The sequence below is a fragment of the Furipterus horrens genome, unplaced genomic scaffold (genome assembly GCF_987537825.1).
Source record: "Furipterus horrens unplaced genomic scaffold, mFurHor1.1.pri manual_scaffold_6, whole genome shotgun sequence".
Lineage (NCBI taxonomy): Eukaryota > Metazoa > Chordata > Mammalia > Chiroptera > Furipteridae > Furipterus > Furipterus horrens.
Genome location: NW_028327176.1, coordinates 36,874,101 through 36,892,414, shown reverse-complemented (window position 1 = coordinate 36,892,414; position 18,314 = coordinate 36,874,101). Strand labels below are relative to the sequence as shown.

The following is an 18,314-nucleotide window of genomic DNA, read 5'->3' as shown; positions in this document are numbered from 1 at the left end:
AAGCGCCTTGACAATACTGGTGAGGCACACGATGAGGTGCCCCTTGGGTGCTCTTAGGAACAGCAGCACCAAGGAGGTCAGACTGGGGACCCATCAGTGTGGGGGAGGGTGGGGGAGGATGACTTCCCCATCAGCAGCACCAGAGATCAGCCTCTGGAATAACAAATGTGCAGCGAGAGTGACAATGAGCTCTTCAGAGCCAGAGCCTGGCATTTCAGGGAAGCTTATAACACGAATTTCCCTCTTATGCGTATCCTTTCATGTAATAATTGCTTATCTATCTCAAGTTGCCCACCCCCCATCATTTGGTTAAACTGCATTTTACTTCAGTATACTTATTGGGGGGCACTAAAACAGGGTGGAAAAATATAGGTGAAGTGATGTAAAAATGATGCTTAAATACACAGAAGAAATCCAGGTAGAGACACACACAGAGTCCCCCAGATTGGAATCACAGCTCCATGGTCCTCCTCCTACTTACTCTTGGAATCTTTATTTCCCTGTATGTAAAATGAGATTGACAACTATCACACAAGGCTGCTGTGAAAACTAAAATACAGGTGTATGAAGTACCCAGTACATTCAACAGATGCTCAGTGAATGAATGACATCATTAGAAATATCCGTTACTTAATTGATATTTCTCCATATGTTTCTCCATGTCAGACAACACAAATGGATCTTGAGAGTGTCAGGCTAAGTGAAACAAGTCAGACAGAAAAGGAGAACCATATGATTTCACTCATATGTGGGATATAAAACAAAAAGCAACAAATGAATGAACAAAACAAACTCGTAGACACAGAAAACAGTATGGTGGTTACCGAGGGAAAGGGGGTGAAGGGAGGAAGAAGAGAGTTAAGGGGGCCAAATATATGACAACAGAGGGAGACTAGACTTTGGGTAGTGAACCTGTGATGCAATATAGAGACGATATATTACAGAATTGTACACCTGAAACCTATATTATGATATTAACTAATTTTACCCTGATAAATTTATTTTTTTTTAAGTTAAAATGAGGACTGATCAGAGATAAATAAATTGAAATTGGAGGGAGGATAAGACAAATTGATTAGTAAACAATTTCCATTAATACAGTGCCATCATCTACAACAACTTTCCTAAATACTGAACACAGGCTTCCTTTAGAAAGGATGAAAACATTACAAGTGCGTGTGTCTAAATGCCTCTAGGAGTGCTTTCCAGTACTAGCCAACTGGAGAGAGAGGCACACGCTTATCCCTCAGTCATGTGCTTTTGCCCACTTTTCCTCAAAGGAAGCAAATATTTTCTTACCTTTCATCAAAGGTTACATTGCAAACAAATGAGTCATATTGTCTCATGGGACTAAGAGGACATTCTTAGAGCTCACTCAGGCAATGACCTTTCAGCCATCAGGGTCATTACATGGAAGCACTGTGCAGCTGAACGCTCAGGAAGGAGGTAGTTTGTGGATTCAAAAATTGCATCTAGGCTTTGATTTCAACAATTAAAAAAATTATGTATGTGGCTAAGGACATGAAGAAAACAAGGGAAGGAGAAAGTTTAATAAGTTAGGATGGTCAGGTCATGGATAGGTTTTGCTTTGAAAGATCATTTGTCTTATTATTGTTGCAAAAAATTGCTTATTATTAAAAATAATAAACACTGAGAAGGTTCTTTCCAAAAATTTATGTTTATAAGAAGCTTTACACAAAACAACATGTTGAATGAAATAAAAAGATATGTAGCATCTAAATTGTTAGCTTAGTCATTTTTATCAGGCACAGAAAAAATTGGCAGAACATGAACTGTGTGTTGCTATATCACTGATATAGAAAACCCATAAATCCTCAGAAAGCAAAAAACCAGATTAAGCAACCAGATTTAAGAAATGATCACGCTTAAAGGTACACTAAATGTACCTTTAGTGGATAAGAATCAATAGGTTTTATTTAAAATATTACGCATATATTAGTGAATAAGAATTGATAGGTTTTTTAAAATGCACATATTAAATCTTCATGAAATGTATTTTTAAAGTTTTGTGTATGACTATTACCTCTGAAGGTCTTATTATATGCCGTTTGCCTCTTGGAGCTTCAAAAAAGAGTTGTTCTTTGGCACCCGAATTAACTTGTAATAATTTTCCTGTTATAATAGAATGAAGTAGAGAGACAATTAAACTCTGCATTTTTTTTATTATAAAGTGATAAGCATGGCTGCAACTATTTTGATTAATTTTAGTTAAAGTTTCATAAACTGAGTAAATAAATGGTGAATTATTCAGAAGTACATGCAAAGGCAATTAATGGCCTGGTACAAACCCCAAAGCTATGATTTTAAAAAAAAATATGGGCCTCATAAAATCTGACCTTGAACATCCTTCAAGAATAGGAGAATCATGTATAACTCTGTTGCATTGAAAGTAGCTGTTTTTCCAAAGCCTGACAAAATCTGTTTTTTGCTCTTTTCCCCTGGTGCCTCCTAGCACAGAGACGTAGTGAAAGCAGACTGCTCTGGCAAGAATTATGGCATCAGAAGTGAGAATCCTGTTGCCAACATTCGTATTTACTCAGGTCTAAATTTTAAATTTGCCTTTTAAAGCTTAGAGATAGGAAGATAAAGACACACAAAACAAACTATAAATGTTTATTTCTCATCCCTCTCTCACCTTACTTGAAAATATGTGGAGAAATCCAAGACTTTTCCAAAACAAAAATGTTGAGCATAAGTAGTCTTTCGGTGTGATGTAAAATTATAATCTTGGGTTCATTTTGATTAATGTTGAAAAAGATAAGATTTCCTAATTCTACTCCAACCATGCCAATAATCCTTCATGGCTTAAAATGTAAATGACTCAAAAGAAACACTAGCATTTTTCCAGCATTTTTTTAATTATGAAAAATTGCAAACACACATGAAAGAATAGTATGAAGAACCACTATGTGCCCAATATTTAACTTCAACAGTTTTTAGCACACAGCCAACCCTTCTTCCTGAACCTCCTCTTATTCCCTCATCCCAGATTGAAGGAAATCTCATTCAACATCCTAATAGTTCATCTGCACACGTGCACACACGCACACACACACCATTTTTTCCATAACTACTTACATCTAGTCATCTTGAAATGTCCTTCTTGGAACAATAATACCAAAATAAGAACTTCGTGTGGTTTACATCATGTTCTTTAATGATTAAGTGGATGCCAGCTAGGTCTGAAATATAGCTTGACTAACCTTCAGAGTTGTACATCTAATTCTCAGTGACTAACTAAAAACACAGTTCTCTTGTTCCATTACTGAAAACCTTAATCATTTGTAATTTGCTGGGTTATAACTTGGTGATGAGGGGGTTTTGCCTTGGCTGTGGGGATCAAGTTAATTTTAAAATGTTTCCAATGAAATGGGCACATTCTCTTGACCTTATAGATGAATATACATACACGAATGACAAAAGAAAAAAGAGCATTAAATTAGCTTTGGCTATTTAGCATTATAAGAAAATGAGTAACTAATATTTTTTCAATGAACTAAATATATCTGCAAAATATACTTTAGGATGCTCAAATGCGATTGCAAATAACAAAGGATGTGGAAACGGACTGAAGGATTCAACAAAAACATTCTTCAAATATGGCTAATTTTAGAAGATTTTTGGCCATGAGATACTAACAGAACTCACAGGATTCTAATTCTCAGATAATCCTAACAACTCAGTTTACACCACAGTTTCAAATGTCATACTTAGAAAAACAAACCAAAAGCTTTTAAAATAGCTTAGTGAAGTACTTCATGATGGCAAGATTATTACAGAATCCAAACACAAGAAAGCAGTACCAGAAGTGCTTTGCAGAACCATAGACACCTGAGGGGACCTACCTGGCTCATATCCCTCCCCTGAGAACTGCCCACCGCATGACCCAGAGACAGGGCTGCATAGTCAGGTTCTTTCTCCAGAAAAACTGGGATCTGGGAAGCTGAATCCGTAGGGGACTTGCTGAGATTAGATGGGAACATTGGGACTGAGGGTGGCATTTTGTGGCAACAGAGAGTGGACCACGTACAGATGAATGAGGAAAGCCAGCCTGTGCAGAGAGAGGGGCCAAAAGCAGACACCAGCAAGCAAAGGACACTGAAGCAAGTGGCCTCCGAGCAGAACAGGAGAGCAGAACAGGAGGGGAGAGGAACTGCCTGCTTGGTTTCTGGGCGTTTTCCAGTTCATTCCTAAAACCAGTTCCTCGGGAGATGTTGCTTCCTGTTATTGGAGTCTATGAGATATCCCCATGTCTTTCCACAAACTCATCCTTTATTCTTATTTTTAAATTTAAGCTGGCTTGAGTAGGAGTTCCTTGTAACCAAGGATGTGAAGAAAAATTTTTAAGTCAACTATTATTGTGATAAGAAAGTAGAATTATGAGTGTGTTTTCCCCCAAATTTTCTTTACTGCTGTTATTACAATTTTGTTTTTTAGACACAGAGGAAATATGTAGGTCACCACTTTCCCCACTGCCTGCTGCTGTGTAATGTGTAACTACTGAGAAACTCCGAGGGCAGGAGTGAAACAAAGAGGAAAATGTCTGTATAGTCCATGTATGTATCATTCGCCCCCAATAATAGTAACCCTATTCTTTCAGAACCCTCACAATTTTTATTCACTAGAAATGTCTGCTCACAGAGAATAAGGAAAGGCGAAGAGACAGATGACCTCGTTTCTAAGCAGGTACAGTAAATCATACATCTTGCAGTGCATGGAGCGTTACAGTCCACAAAAAGATTCACACACATCATCCCAGCTGCTATGTAATTTACAAGTTAAAAAAATGCTAAAATTGGTACTAAATGTACCAAACATATCAGGCCATTGGCAATGAAAATGGGAATGAGATGTCCTATTAGGACTCAAAATGTTAATTGTTAAACGATCTTATAGTCCTGATACCTCTAGAAATGAACTAACAGCAGACAGAAGACATCCTTCCATGATTTCTCTCTTTCCATATATAGTTTCTTTCTCAAGCATTCTGTGCAGGAGCTTCATTCAGGGGTAGCTGTTGTTTCTGAAAAGGCCCGATGCACTTTCTGGTTTTCCTAGGACCTGCGGTTGCCATGGACACGAAAGGCTGCCAAGGCTGAGGGCTGTACCTTCCCCGCCCCCCTGAGGAGCCAGCTGGCTCCCACAAATGCAGATCAGCAAATGAAACAGATCCCTGCTCCTAAATCCTGCCCTCTACCCTTTGCAGACCTCTGAAGCTCTGCTGTGAAAAGCTAGGCTGGTCCTGAGGCAGTCCATTCTCGAGGTCTGGCATTTGCAGAACTCCAAGATCAGAAACGTAGGAACATCAATAGGACAAGTCACAGCAATGAAACTGGAGATAAAGCAGGGAAGCTTCACGGGCACACTTGCTGTTCTTCTCCAGATACATGACTCCTGCCCCCACACCAAAAGTATTCAATCCTAAAAACCATCTGTTCTAATACTCTCATCTGACGAAGGGACCACCTGGGATGAGAGGCAAGGTGGCTTTTCGAAGACCTGGGCATCCTAGCCCTCAATGCCATTTCCATCATCCTGACTGCCAGCTGGACCATAGACACTGGCTGTGGGCAGAATTTTGGAAATAGCGAGGTTTGTCTCTCTCCTCGCAAAAGCAATGGCTCTGCATCGAGAGCCTTTACACAGACCTTTACCCGGGCCTCTCCACGGGGACAACCCCTGATCCTGGCCAAGATCTTCTTTGCTCCTGGGATTTACTCCTCTTTATATCTCTAGCTTTCAACACAGGGCTTACGTATTCACAGAATAAACAAACAGTCCTCTCAAAATGTGAACCAAACTATGATGAGATATCACCTCACACCCATGAGGATGGCTGCTATAAAAAACAAAACAGACTTCTGGCCAAGATGGAGGCCTAGACAGACACGCTGTCTCTCCCTCCACAACTAAGAAGGAATACAACTACCTCAAAACTAGAAACAACCAGATGTTCCAGAAAATCAAGCTGCATGGAAGTCCAGCAAAGATATAAAGAAGAAATACTCATCCAGACGGTAGGAGGGGCAAAGCCGGGGTGGAGAGGACACAGTGTGATAGTGGCAGCAGCAGGCCGGTGGAAAGTGCAGTCACACATTTTAAAAAGTCAGGAGGGACACCTGGGGAGTGTTCCCAGCTCCTCATCAGACAGTGCAGCTCACAGTACTAGCACTGGGGAAATCAAGCCTCATTGCTTCTGACTGTGCAGACAAGTGGGGGTTGGGGCAGAGGAAGACACTGCCAGTCTCTCAGCAGAGTCTGCTTGTTTAAAGGGCCCCATGGCCCTAGAACGTCCACAGACCCACCCACTCTGGGAACGATGACCACGGCAATAGCTAGAGAGGTGCCAGTCCCATACAGAAGTGGGAGAAGTGCCTGGAAAAGGGGTGAGTGCTGGGCAAGTGGCATTGTTCCCTCTCAGATCCCTCCCCCACACACAGCACCACAATGTGGTGAAACAAACCACCCATACTGAATAATCTCTAAGGCTGCACCCCTTACAACGTAATAGGAGTGACAACTCTACCTGGGACAAGGAGGCAAACAAACACAGGAGCCTTTCAGAATGAGGAGACAGAGAAGTATGGCCCAAAAGAGGGAACAAATCAAGGTTCCAGTGGGAGAACTAAGCGATGAGGAGATAGCCAACCTAACAGACGTAGAATTCCAAACACTGGTGATAAAAATGCTCACAGGCTTGACAGATATGCTTGAGTATGGCAAACACATAAGGAAAGAAGTGAAGGCTATGCTAAGTGAAACAAAGGAAAATCCACACAAAACCAATGGTGAAGGGAAGGAAACTGGGGTTCAAATCAATGATTTGGAACATAAGGAAGAAAAAAAGAGTCAAGCAGTACAGAATGAGGGAACAAGAATTGAAAAAAATGAGGTGAGGCTTGGGAACCTCTGGGAGAACTTTAAACGTGCCAACATCCAAATCATAGGGGTGCCAGAAGGAGAAAAGGAAGACCAAGAAATTGAAAACTTATGTGAAAAAATAATGAAGGAAAACTTCCCAAATTTTGTGAAGGAAATAAGTTATACAAGTCCAGGAAGCACAGAGAGTCCCTGGCGAGGTGGACCCAGAGGGTACCACATCAAGACATATCATGATTAAAATGCCAATGATGAAAGATAAAGAGAGAATCCTAAAAGCAGCAAGAGAGAAGTGGAGCGTTGCCTACAAAAGGGTGCCTATAAGACTGTCAGCTGATTTCTCAAAAGATACTTTGCAGGCAAGAAGGGACTGGCAAGCAGTATTCAATGTGATGAAAAGCAAGGACCTACAACCAAGATTACTCTATCCAGCAAAGCTATAATTTAGAATGGAAGGGCAGATGAAGTGCTTCCCAGGCAAGATAAAGCAAAAGAGTTCATCATCATCAAGCTATTATTATATGAAATGTCAAAGGGGCTTACTTAAGAAAAAGAAGATCAAAACTATGAACACTAAAATGACAACAAACTCACAACTATCAACAACTGAATCTAAAAAATAAAAACAAAATCCAACTAAGCAAACCAGAATAGGAACAGAATCATAGGTATGGGGATCATTTGGAGGGTTATCAGCTGGGAGGGGCAAGGGGAAGAAATGGGGAAATGGTGCAGGGATTAAGAAGCATAACCAGTTCGTACAAAATAGACAGGGGGACGTTAAGAATAATATAGGAAAGGGTGACGCTAAAGAACTTATATGCACGACCCATGAACATGAACTAAGGGGGGGGGTTGCTGGAGGGAAGTGGGGTACTGGGCAGAGGGGAGCAAAGGGGAAAAAATATTGGAACTACATAATCAATAAAATATACTTTAAAAAAAGACAAAGAAAAGCAAAAAACAAAACAAAACCCTCCAGAAAATAAGCAAGAGCTGACAAGGATGTGGATAAGGGATAAGGTGGACCCCTACACACTGCTGGTGGGAAAGTAAAATGGTACAGTCATTGTGGAAGACAGCATGGTGGTTAATCAAAAATGTAGAAATGGATTTATCATTTGACCTAGAAATTCCACTTCTGGGTACATTCTCAAAAGAACTGTACACCCATGGTCATGGCAGCATTATTCACACCAGCCGAAAGGTGGAAGCAGTCCAAGTATTCATTGATGGATGAGTTAATAAAACAAAATGTGCTTTAGACAGACAATGCAATATTATTCAGCCTTAAAAAGAAAGGAAATTCTGACACATGCTACAACACGGATGAACCTTGAGGATATCATGCTAAGTGAAATAATCCATGCACAAAAAGGCATATACTTGTGATTCCACTTATATGAAATACCTAGAGCAGTCAAAGTCATAGAGACAGACAGCGAATGGTGGTTGCCAGAGGCTAGGGAAGGGAGAGAGATATTATTGTTTGATGAGTACAGAGTCTCAGTTTTACAAGATGAGAAGAGTTCTAGAGATGGATGGTGGCGCTGGTTGCATAACAATGTGAATTTATTCAATTCCACTGAACTGTACCCTTAAAAAGGGTAAGGAGGAAGGGGGGCTGGGGGCTGAGTGAAAAAGGTGAAGGGATTAAGAAGTACAAATTGGTAGTTACAGAACAGTCATGGGGATGTAAAGTAGGGAATATAGGCAATGATATTGTAATAACTATGGATGGTGCCAGGTGGGTACTTGAAATATCAGGGGAATCACTTTGTCAAGTATATGATTGTCTAACACTATGCTGTACACCTAAAACTAAACTAATGTTGAATATAAACTATAACTGAAAAATAAAAATGGTCAAGACAGTAACTTTTATGTTATGCATATTTTATCACAATTAAAAATAATTTTGAAGAAATCTTCTTGGTCAAAACTTATTCCTCTATGTTCCACTTTCTCTTGGCTCTTCACTCCCTAGTATGTAAATAATAGCTTGGTTTTAATTTCTCAATGGTCATTGGAGAGGTGGGATTTTATATACTGTGCCAGGTATTGTGTGTGTGTGCAGTGAATTTTAAATAAAATCCCCCATCTGGTTTATGTATACATAACACTGGCCCTGACTGTCCTAAATCTTTCTCACAAGAAGGCGCACCTAGAAGGTTAGCCAGAGAGGAAATTGGAGGAAACCACTGCCTTTCTCCCCAATAAGAAAGCAACGAATATCAAAGAAGGGGGGTGAGAAGTGTCTACTTCCATCTTCCCACTCAGCCTCCTTGGTTCTCAAATGACTGTCAGGTGGCCGGTGTCCTCAGGCGGCCGGTGTCCTGCCCAGTCACAAATGCAAGCCTAAGCCCTCAGCACCATGTCCGGCGTGGCTCTGACATGTAAGTAAGAGGGACTTATCTGATCTCCTTTTGCCCTGTTGGGACTTGCACCTCTTACAATAAAGATGGCATTCTTTCTTCCTCTCTGCTGCGCTGTATAAAATGCCTACTGGTTGTAAAGCTTAAATAAAAGTCCAAATTCCAGTGTAGCAAGTACAGTTACAACTAAATGCCTGTCTTGGCAGAAGTTTATGGTTAATACTTCAAGAACTACTTGAAATAAAATACTCTGGCACCTCCGGAATAACCTCCTTTTGGTTTAGGCCCTTATCACCTCTTTCTCCTGGTTTATTTCAGTTACTTTCCAACTCCAGGGTAACTTATCCTCCAAAAGACAGTAGGAAATGCCCTCATCTATGCCTCTTAGAGTTACTTAAGGACTATAGGATAAAGTTCAGTGTTCAACTTCCTTTACATCCTTTCTCACTCTGTCTCTCCACTGAGTGTCTGCCCTCAGCCACTCAGCATTACTCACTATTTCTTAATCACCCTGTTCTTCCCTCCTCCATGTCTTGGGACACTGTGTTCCTTCTGAGCCTGGGAGGCTCCTCCTAGACTTTGCCATCTGAATGAATCTCTGCTGCTTATCCCTCAAGATCCACCCAAAAGGTTACTCCTTCTGTGAAGGCTCCAGGATTCTCTGGGGAACTCTTCCTCACAGCACACCACTGGGCTCGGTGCTTTGCTACCACAGTGGACTAAATCTTCTCTGAAAGATGGGACCCTGGCCCTTCCAACAGCCACCTCTCCGAGAAAGGATTCAAAGGTGCCCTACCCCGTAGCACTGAAGCTTCCCCATCACCTGCCTGTTCCCAGTCCAGTTCACCACTTCCTCCATGACTCACCATGTCTTACTCCAATGCCTTAGGCACCTTGTACTCTTGTATTATTAAGGTACTAATATGTCTCCCTCACTAAATTATAAACTCTGCGGAGAGTAGGAATCATGTCTCACACTTCTGAACCCTCCATATTTTCTGGCTTAAGATTTTGCACATGGCAGAAGCTAGACTTGTTAAATAAATAAATAGACATATTCCCATGGTGTTTGTGGGCATGACCTAGAGGAGGCAGGGAGTGGGCTGGGAGTTTTGGAGAGCAGGGAAAATTGAGATAAGCTGAATATAACTCTCCATTCTGCTGGAGGATAAAAATTGCTTGAGACTTTTGGGGCAGTTCTCCCAGAGGTGGCGCATCAGTGCGTAAAGGGAAGAGGGAAAGGGGCAGGGGAGGAGACCAAGGCAAGAACATAGCATGCTGAACTCAAAGGGGAGGTGGTGGCTTGCTAGGGCAACAGAAAGCATTGTATGTCTTCAACTTCTTAAAACTCAATGGCTTGAAGTCATAATATTAATAATAATGAAAAATACTCAAGATGTTAACAGCAACTGCCTCTGGGTTGTAAAATTACAGTCTTTTATATTGTGGGGTGCCCCCTCTGTTTTTCTCTAAAAATCATCTGCCATTCTCTCTAGAAACAATATTATGAACATCAACTTAAAAAAAATTTTTTTAAAGCCACAACATACTTTACCTCGAGAGTCCCAGTCGATATGTGTAATATAACTAGAAGCACCTTTACAGATGCCAACTCTTTTGCTTGTAAGTACGTTATAAATATCCACAAAGTTATCGTGAGATGCCACAGCAAGGTATTTTCCAGTGTCTATAAAGAAAAACGTGCCATTAATATCAAAGCATTTCATATGAGATTTGACTTCCAGGAACTTAGCATGCTAAAATGGGGAAAAGGTCAAGGAAATAATGAAAATAGTCCACTACTGTAACTTGTTGTCCCAATACATTTTTTAAAGCTTTTGCTGTCATCTTTACCTTTAGAAAATTTAATATCGGAGATCATTTCTTTTCTGTGATGGAAGGAGACCATGTCTTCAACAGTGTCGGCATTTACAACCAGGAAACTCCCATCATTCAAGCCAACTGCTAAGGCTTTCCCGTCAGGGGAGAAGGCACAGCATCTTCCACCTAGAAAAGGATTCATAAAACATACTCATCACCCATGGATTTCCTATCAAACAAACCACGTGAAGAGCTGGAGACATTTGTGTATGTGCTTATGCATGGACATGTGACTGTGCCTTTAACACTACTCGTGAGAAGAACTAAAACGTCATCATTTAAAACATCTCTTCCCTGCAAGCCCAAGGACAACAATGATAATGCTAAAAACACATTTTCAATTTCTTTGAAGGTATCCATTCATTTCTTAGCATCTTCATGCCTGGGGTTTTCAAAGCATTAATATAACCAGTATACTTGCTCCTAAGAAAAGAGGTAATCCTTAAAACCAGAGGTTCTGTAATAGAATTTCTAGAATCTAGTTTTTTAAAAAAATATCATGCCTTACATGTAAAACTTGCTTTAGAGAACCTCATTGTTCAGCTCCCTGATCCACTGGTCATAATGCATAATTCTAGAGGTGAAAGATTTTGTTCCTGCCTCTTCCATCATGAGAAGAATGAAATATGGACAACATTCTCTCAAGAGATGTCTGTAAAACTGACCATGGGCTGATGCTTCGTAGGGTCACAGGGAGACACTTCTAATGAGGAGCATGGGCTCTGTGGGCATATGTTCAATAGGAATCCTAAGAACATGCCACCCCTGCCCCAATCTTATGAAGACTTTGGTAAGCACAGCTCCAGGGATGGGACAGCCACACAGGTCGGTGCTAAGGCACTCCCTACAGTGCTTCTGCACACACCCCTCACTGTTCACGGTATGCTGAAACTGTGTTCACACCAATGACTTCACACTGGCTCACCTCACCTTATCTTGTTCCTTCACTTAAACAGTGATTTATGCATTGAGTCATGCATGGTGCTGGTGCTGAAAGAACAGAAAGTGAACCTGCCCTTGAGGAGCGGTCATCAAGACTAGGTTAACCACATAATGTATTGTACTAATCAGGACACTTCTGAGAGTGAAAGGAGGTGCTATTAATAATCACACCAGGACAACATAAGTTAGTAGTTGTTCTTTTGAACTAATTTCTAACTAGTGAATAAAGTCCATTTGCCTGACACTCGGTCACTCACAATGAGGACTTGCTCTATAGTTTCCCCAGTATAAATTAGTGGCCAAATGATTCAGCCTGTGGTGGTTAAGAGCATGGGCTTTGGAGTCAGACCCGGGTCTGAATTTGCACGTACAAAGGCCCAGAAGTCCAGTGGAAAGATAAGCAATGTCATAGGAGGCGGCAGTATCACACAGCAGCCACAGGTCTGCCCTCTGAATTTGGTTCTATCACTCATAAGCTGTGAGACTTTCAGCAAATGACTTCAGTTCTCTGAGCCCCAGTTTCCTCATTTGTAAGTGGTAACAACAATGGCCTTATTCACTGGATCCCCATGAAGACCAAATGCAAAGTGCTCACACAGTCACTGGCTCAGCAATGTTAACCACTATCATTACTGTTACTACTCTCTCAACACCTTTATTTTATCCTAGAATACACGCCCCATGCCTCTCTGCTTATAGAACTGCCCAATACAAATACTCTAGCATGAGACGCCAATGTCATCCTTTCCTGTCTGAGGAACTTTCACAAATCCTTTAAGCCTCAGCTATCATGCTTCTTCCATGATGAAGCCAACCCCAGCGGCAGGCCTTCCTCAGAGCCTCCACGGGACTTTGTTTGTGCCAGGTGTCTTCGCGCTGTTTCTCCTCATCCACTCTGCACCCTGCTCAGCGCCTGGGGCTGCTGTGTGGATGGCATCCATGGGCTTCCTTGCCTTCTCGCTTCTCATTAAGCTTGGCAGGGAGGGAGGCAGGGAGGGAGGCAAGGAGGGAGGGTAAGAGGAGCCCCCTAGCTGCCTGGCTGTGGGGTCACTGCCTGTGGGCGAATCCCTGGGCTGCTGATCAGAGCTGCTGCCAGGCTGTCACCTCGCACTGCTCTCATCTTAAGTTTCCCGCCATCACTCCCTCCTCTTGCCCCTTCAGGCCCAGGGCTGGTCATGGTACCCAGCTGCTAATAGCTACATAGTGCTGCGCTATCCCTGGTCATTTCTCAACTCCCTCCCCACCCTTTCACAAACAGTCTTGTTTTCAGACTCTCCTCCAATTACCCCATTTGAATGGCTCATCTGTTGCTGGGACTCTGTTCAAATCTTGTCCATCTCTGACACTAGAGATGGGACCGGTCATCTTGGGATTCCCAGTGCCTGACACATAAAAGCTACTCAATAAATGTTTGCTGAATTTGTGCTTGGTATACCTCTTACTTCTAGTCCATGTACGTGTTCAATGCATATTTACTCATTTCTTGATATTAAGAATTATTTTTTGTGTAGCTGATTTTTGTGTTTTTCAGTAATAAAATCAGTTCTGCAGACTGTGAGACACACAGTTAAACAGCATTATTTATAAGCTGACATATTTCAACTGATGTGCACAACTCTCAATGAAAAGAGGAAGGACATATTGCCCCCAGGTGGCAACTGTCTGTGAAGTGCAAGGAAAAGCAGGTGCAGAACAGGACCTGCACGACAGATCGGGCCAGCCTCCTGGAGCGTGACTGGAGCAACACACATGGAATTCCCACTGCCTGACATATTTCAGGGCATATGAGAGGTGCTGTCAGTATATATCAGTAGGATGAACGAATGAATCCAACCCATTCTATTGTTTGGAAATACTTTTTACAGATGTGTAGGGTGACGTCATGTACCTTTTTTGAGTTTCCGTACTGCCAGCATACGGTGCTGGGAGGATAGTTCCCAGATGCGAAGGGTTTTGTCATCGCTCACGGTTGCACAGATGGGCAGGAGGGGGTGAGCTGCCAGCCCCCACACTTCTCCCTCCATGTGCCCCTGTTGAGAGGAAGCGGCACAATTTCAGCTCAGTCCCTGCTGCCTGGCTTGCTCTCTGGCAGCCTTGTGCTGTGTATTCAGCCCAAGAGCATTCCAAACAGGTTCAAATATGAATAAACACAGTTACAGCTTCCTTGAGCAAAAATGATTGAAGTGAATAAGCTTTTCATTTGAATTTGAATCTAAAGCTGGGCCAACATGATGCTAAAGCATTCATTTGGGAAGCAAAATACGGACTCACCACTTACAAATTTTGTTTTATATTATGTCAAACATCTTCTCATTTAGAAACATCTGGGTGAATCATGAAGTGCTTCCATTTTATCCTGTTGTTTGACATCAAATAAACACAGTATACATGTACCTCCTTCTAAACAGCTTGATACAATGACACAAACCACTTCCTTCAATAAAACTATATTATACAAGTGTCCTCAGTTCAGCATTTGTTCACAAATTGGTCTATTCAATGAATGTTTGAAAACTGAAAGGTTCTTAACAGGCATTGGACCAATTCTACATACCTATCTATATCTTAATCACAAACACACTTGTCTTAAAATAATAACAGATAAAACAGTATTTAAAAATGAACAACTACAGAGAAAACAAATCCGATTCCTATAATTTATCACTCAATAAATCAGTGCAATAAAACTGTTTACCAAATTTCTACTTTTAGTGGCTAATTATAAAAAGGCTTTGCTTAGCAAAGTGAAAAGGAAGACCATACACAGGCATCTGAAAGGTGTCTGCTGTTGGAATGCTTTGGGGAGCAGGTGGCTTCTCAAAGAGAAACTGGATGATTCCGGTTTTACTGGGAATCTGTTTGAGCAAAACAGTAAGTTGGCAGAAGACACCGAGTTCCAAGTACAGGAGACATTCAAATATCTGAGAGTGGCTGAAAGGTTTAAATGTTGTTTTTGAATATATTGGATTGGGAGCACCCTATATCTCTAGATTTCTTCCCCTCAGAGCCTCGCACCCCTAAGACCGTAGTCAGAGGATGGGCTGGGCATCAACTCTCACTGCCCCCCAGCCCAGAGCTGCTCGGAGCTCTTCTACAAACCAAGTTCCTTTGTTCGTTTTGCAGAAGGACAGGGTTGTGGGGCTCCAAAACCCTTTCAAACCACTGCCTAATATATGGATTTGAAAATTATATTTCTTTAATCTGATTGTCGTAATTCTTGTATAACATAGGAGCAGATAGTGAGTGAGGCAGGCTGGGAGTATCTTGAGTGGCACAAGGAAATGAATTTGGGATCTTACTTTCCCTCCATAACCCCCATAAAGCCGATGATAACAGACAGCTGCACAACTGAGCTGATTATATTCAAAGTACACACAAGGGAGACAATCAGAAATCACTTTCTGTCCCTTCTCTCTCCCCAACCTAGCTTTTTTTCTTTAAAAAAAAAAATAGCAAGGTATTCCAAGTAATATTGGATTGTCAAGTTATCCTGATATCTTCCCCCAGCGGGACAGCTGATGGCCTTAATCACACTGCCTCTCCTGTCCCTTAGCTCTCCCTCAGGGTCCAGTATCTCTGGAACAGGGCAGTGAGCCCAGGCACAGGAAGCCCTGTCCACTGTACACAGCACAGGCCCGAACCTGGCAGGCACCCCACAAACACTGACTGACCGCAACTACCGAGTTCTACCCAGGAGGAAGCGGCAAGTGCATGCTAGACCAGAAGAGGAAAGAGATGCTGAGGAAAATGGAAAAGAAGAGTGCCCATGTCAGGAGAGAAGATGGCTCCACCAGCCACAGCTCAGGGCGCCAAGCCTTCTCATCTCATTCCTGCAGTCTCCATGCTGAGACATTCAGAGAACAGCCAGGTGTGAGGAAACAGAAAGGGCTCTGGTGTCTGACAGATCTTGGTTTGAATCCCAGCTCTGTAGTTCTTAGCATGAGGCTGAGGGCAATTTACTGGGCTTTGGGTCCCTTAGCAAAAAACTATTTCAACTGAGTAAATCTGCTATGGAGATGAGAGAGAGATTTTGTACAACAGTACTGCCTGATATGTAGTAGGTGCTCAATAAATGGTACCTCTGGTTATTTGTACTATTAGGAAAATAGAAACGAATATAGGAACATAACTACAGAGAACAAAAAAGTAAAAAGACTTATTGTCAAGTTTAAAACATTTAAACAACTGTAAAATAATACTTAGAGTTTAAAGTTAGAAAACTTGGAGTTTAAATCTTATAATACTATTTAAATCATATTACGGTACAAATCTTACAAAATATTTAGCAATATAGCACATATGAAAACAACTTAAAGTCTCAAACATGCAGTCATTAAAAAAATCAATTATGAATTAAAATTACTTTAAGGGGTTTAAGTTGAAACAAACACTTGCTTTTCAATAAAATTAAATAAGAAGTCATGGCCAGAAAGAAAAACAAATTAGTCTGGCAGGAAATAACAAAAGCACAAGCAATTGGAGAACAGAAAAGTCCCACCTTGGGGACACCTCTACAGCACAGTTCTCAGTCATGGCTGCCTGGCACTGTCAGTAGTAGAGCTTCTGAGGTTTGTTTTTAACTCAGAATTTTTTAAAAACTATGATTCTCCAGAATATCCGGAGTAGGACTTGAGCACATACATTCCTAAAACTTACAGTGTTTGTTCTAAGCCATGATCTGTGTGCAGACCTGTTTTCAGCATGTGGTCAATCAGAGGACCCTTCCCACTGGGATTTAGGATTCATCTCTAGTAAAGCGGGCCCACAGGCAGGAGTCAGGTCAGGGGAAGGGGGAGAAGCTCCTGTTATTGGACCCACAGAAGTCTCGGAGCTTATATAACCAGTGCTCATTCTTCCACTTCACCTTCTGAACACACATGCTCCACCCCGCGAGCTTCTCCCATCTGGAAATAAGGTCTATTCAACGCCAAAGTGTACAGGACTAGCTACCGACTCATCTCCACAAACCCCGCCCCCCTCAGGTGAGACTGTATCATTTCTTTCATCTTTGAGGATTCATTGATATTTATTTTAACCTGATTTTACATGAACATAATTCTTGAGCGCAGAGGGAGGGTAAGGAGTATGCAACGTGCTTCCGTGAATCAAGGCTGAGGCTAAAGTGAGCCCCATATCTAAGGAGGTGCTTATATGTTTGGTGTGTGCGGAGCAGAGAACCTGTTAGTTTCACAGGTTGACAGACTGAGAGAAAATATACCTAAGGCACCTTAGGCGTACCTGCACTTGATTTTGATGATGAGCTTACGGACTTGGAGCAGATACGGTCAGGAGATAAGGCTCCTGGAGACCTTGGGAGGAGGGAATGAATTTTGAGTGGGTAAGAACCTGAATAATTGGTGGCCAGAGGTGGCCTGTGATGGGAAGACTCTTGGGGTGGCCTCATAATGCTCTTGATTTTCATGCTCTTATGTGCTCACCTCCCTTTGAGTTTGGCATGACCTGTGGCTTGTTTTCAATTAAAAAAAAATAAGGCAATGGTGATGGAGGCTCATGATTACATGCATGTGATATGATTATGTTAGATATGACTGCAGTGCCTATTTTTCCTCTCCCTTGCTGGCTTTAGGAAGTGAGGGACCAGGTTGGGGAACCCCATGTGGCAAGGACCTGTGGGCAGCATCTGAAAGCTGAAGGTGGCCTCTGGCCAACAGCCAGCAAGGAATGGGCACTGTCAGTCCTACAGCCACAGGAGCTGAATTCTGCCAACAACCTGAGTGGCCCTGCAGGAAGATCCGGCCTTGGCGGAGCCTCAGAGGAGACTGCAGCCCTGACTCGGACCGCAGGCCTGCATAACCTTAAGTAGAGGACCCAGTTAAGCCATGCTCAAACTCCTGACACACGGAAATTATAAGATGAGAAATGTGTGCTGTTTGAAAAGCTCCTGTTTGTGGCAATTTGCTACACAGCGAGAGGTAGTTAGCATTTGCACGGCCCTGGGAGTGAACACTTCCTCACCCCGGTCTTGGCTCTGATGGAAACTGTGGATTAGAATACGTGCAAGCGCAGTACCTGAACAAGCAGTGTCATTGGGCCACTTTTGTCGATTTCCAGGATCTCTCCATTTTTGGTTCCCACCAGGATACGTCCATGTCCCAGAGTGATGGCACGAATTGAAGGGTTATCTTCCAAAAGCAAGCCTGAGGGGGGAAATGTATATAATAGAACAAAAATAAAAAGACTATTAAATAAATTCTG

At 42.0% G+C, this 18,314-nt stretch overlaps 1 protein-coding gene across 2 annotated transcripts in view; it reads right to left on the bottom strand.

The window, feature by feature from the left end:
• Positions 1–18,314, bottom strand: part of EML6 (EMAP like 6) — a 263,951-nt gene that overhangs the window by 53,985 nt on the left and 191,652 nt on the right. For both annotated transcript variants that reach the window (XM_090281297.1, XM_090281296.1), the window contains exons 20-24: positions 18,129–18,256; positions 13,987–14,128; positions 11,130–11,282; positions 10,831–10,962; positions 2,045–2,133 (exon numbers count right to left, since the gene is read on the bottom strand). In XM_090281297.1, coding sequence (XP_090137423.1) covers positions 2,045–2,133; positions 10,831–10,962; positions 11,130–11,282; positions 13,987–14,128; positions 18,129–18,256 — 644 coding nt within the window. The remainder of the gene's footprint in view (positions 1–2,044; positions 2,134–10,830; positions 10,963–11,129; positions 11,283–13,986; positions 14,129–18,128; positions 18,257–18,314) is intronic.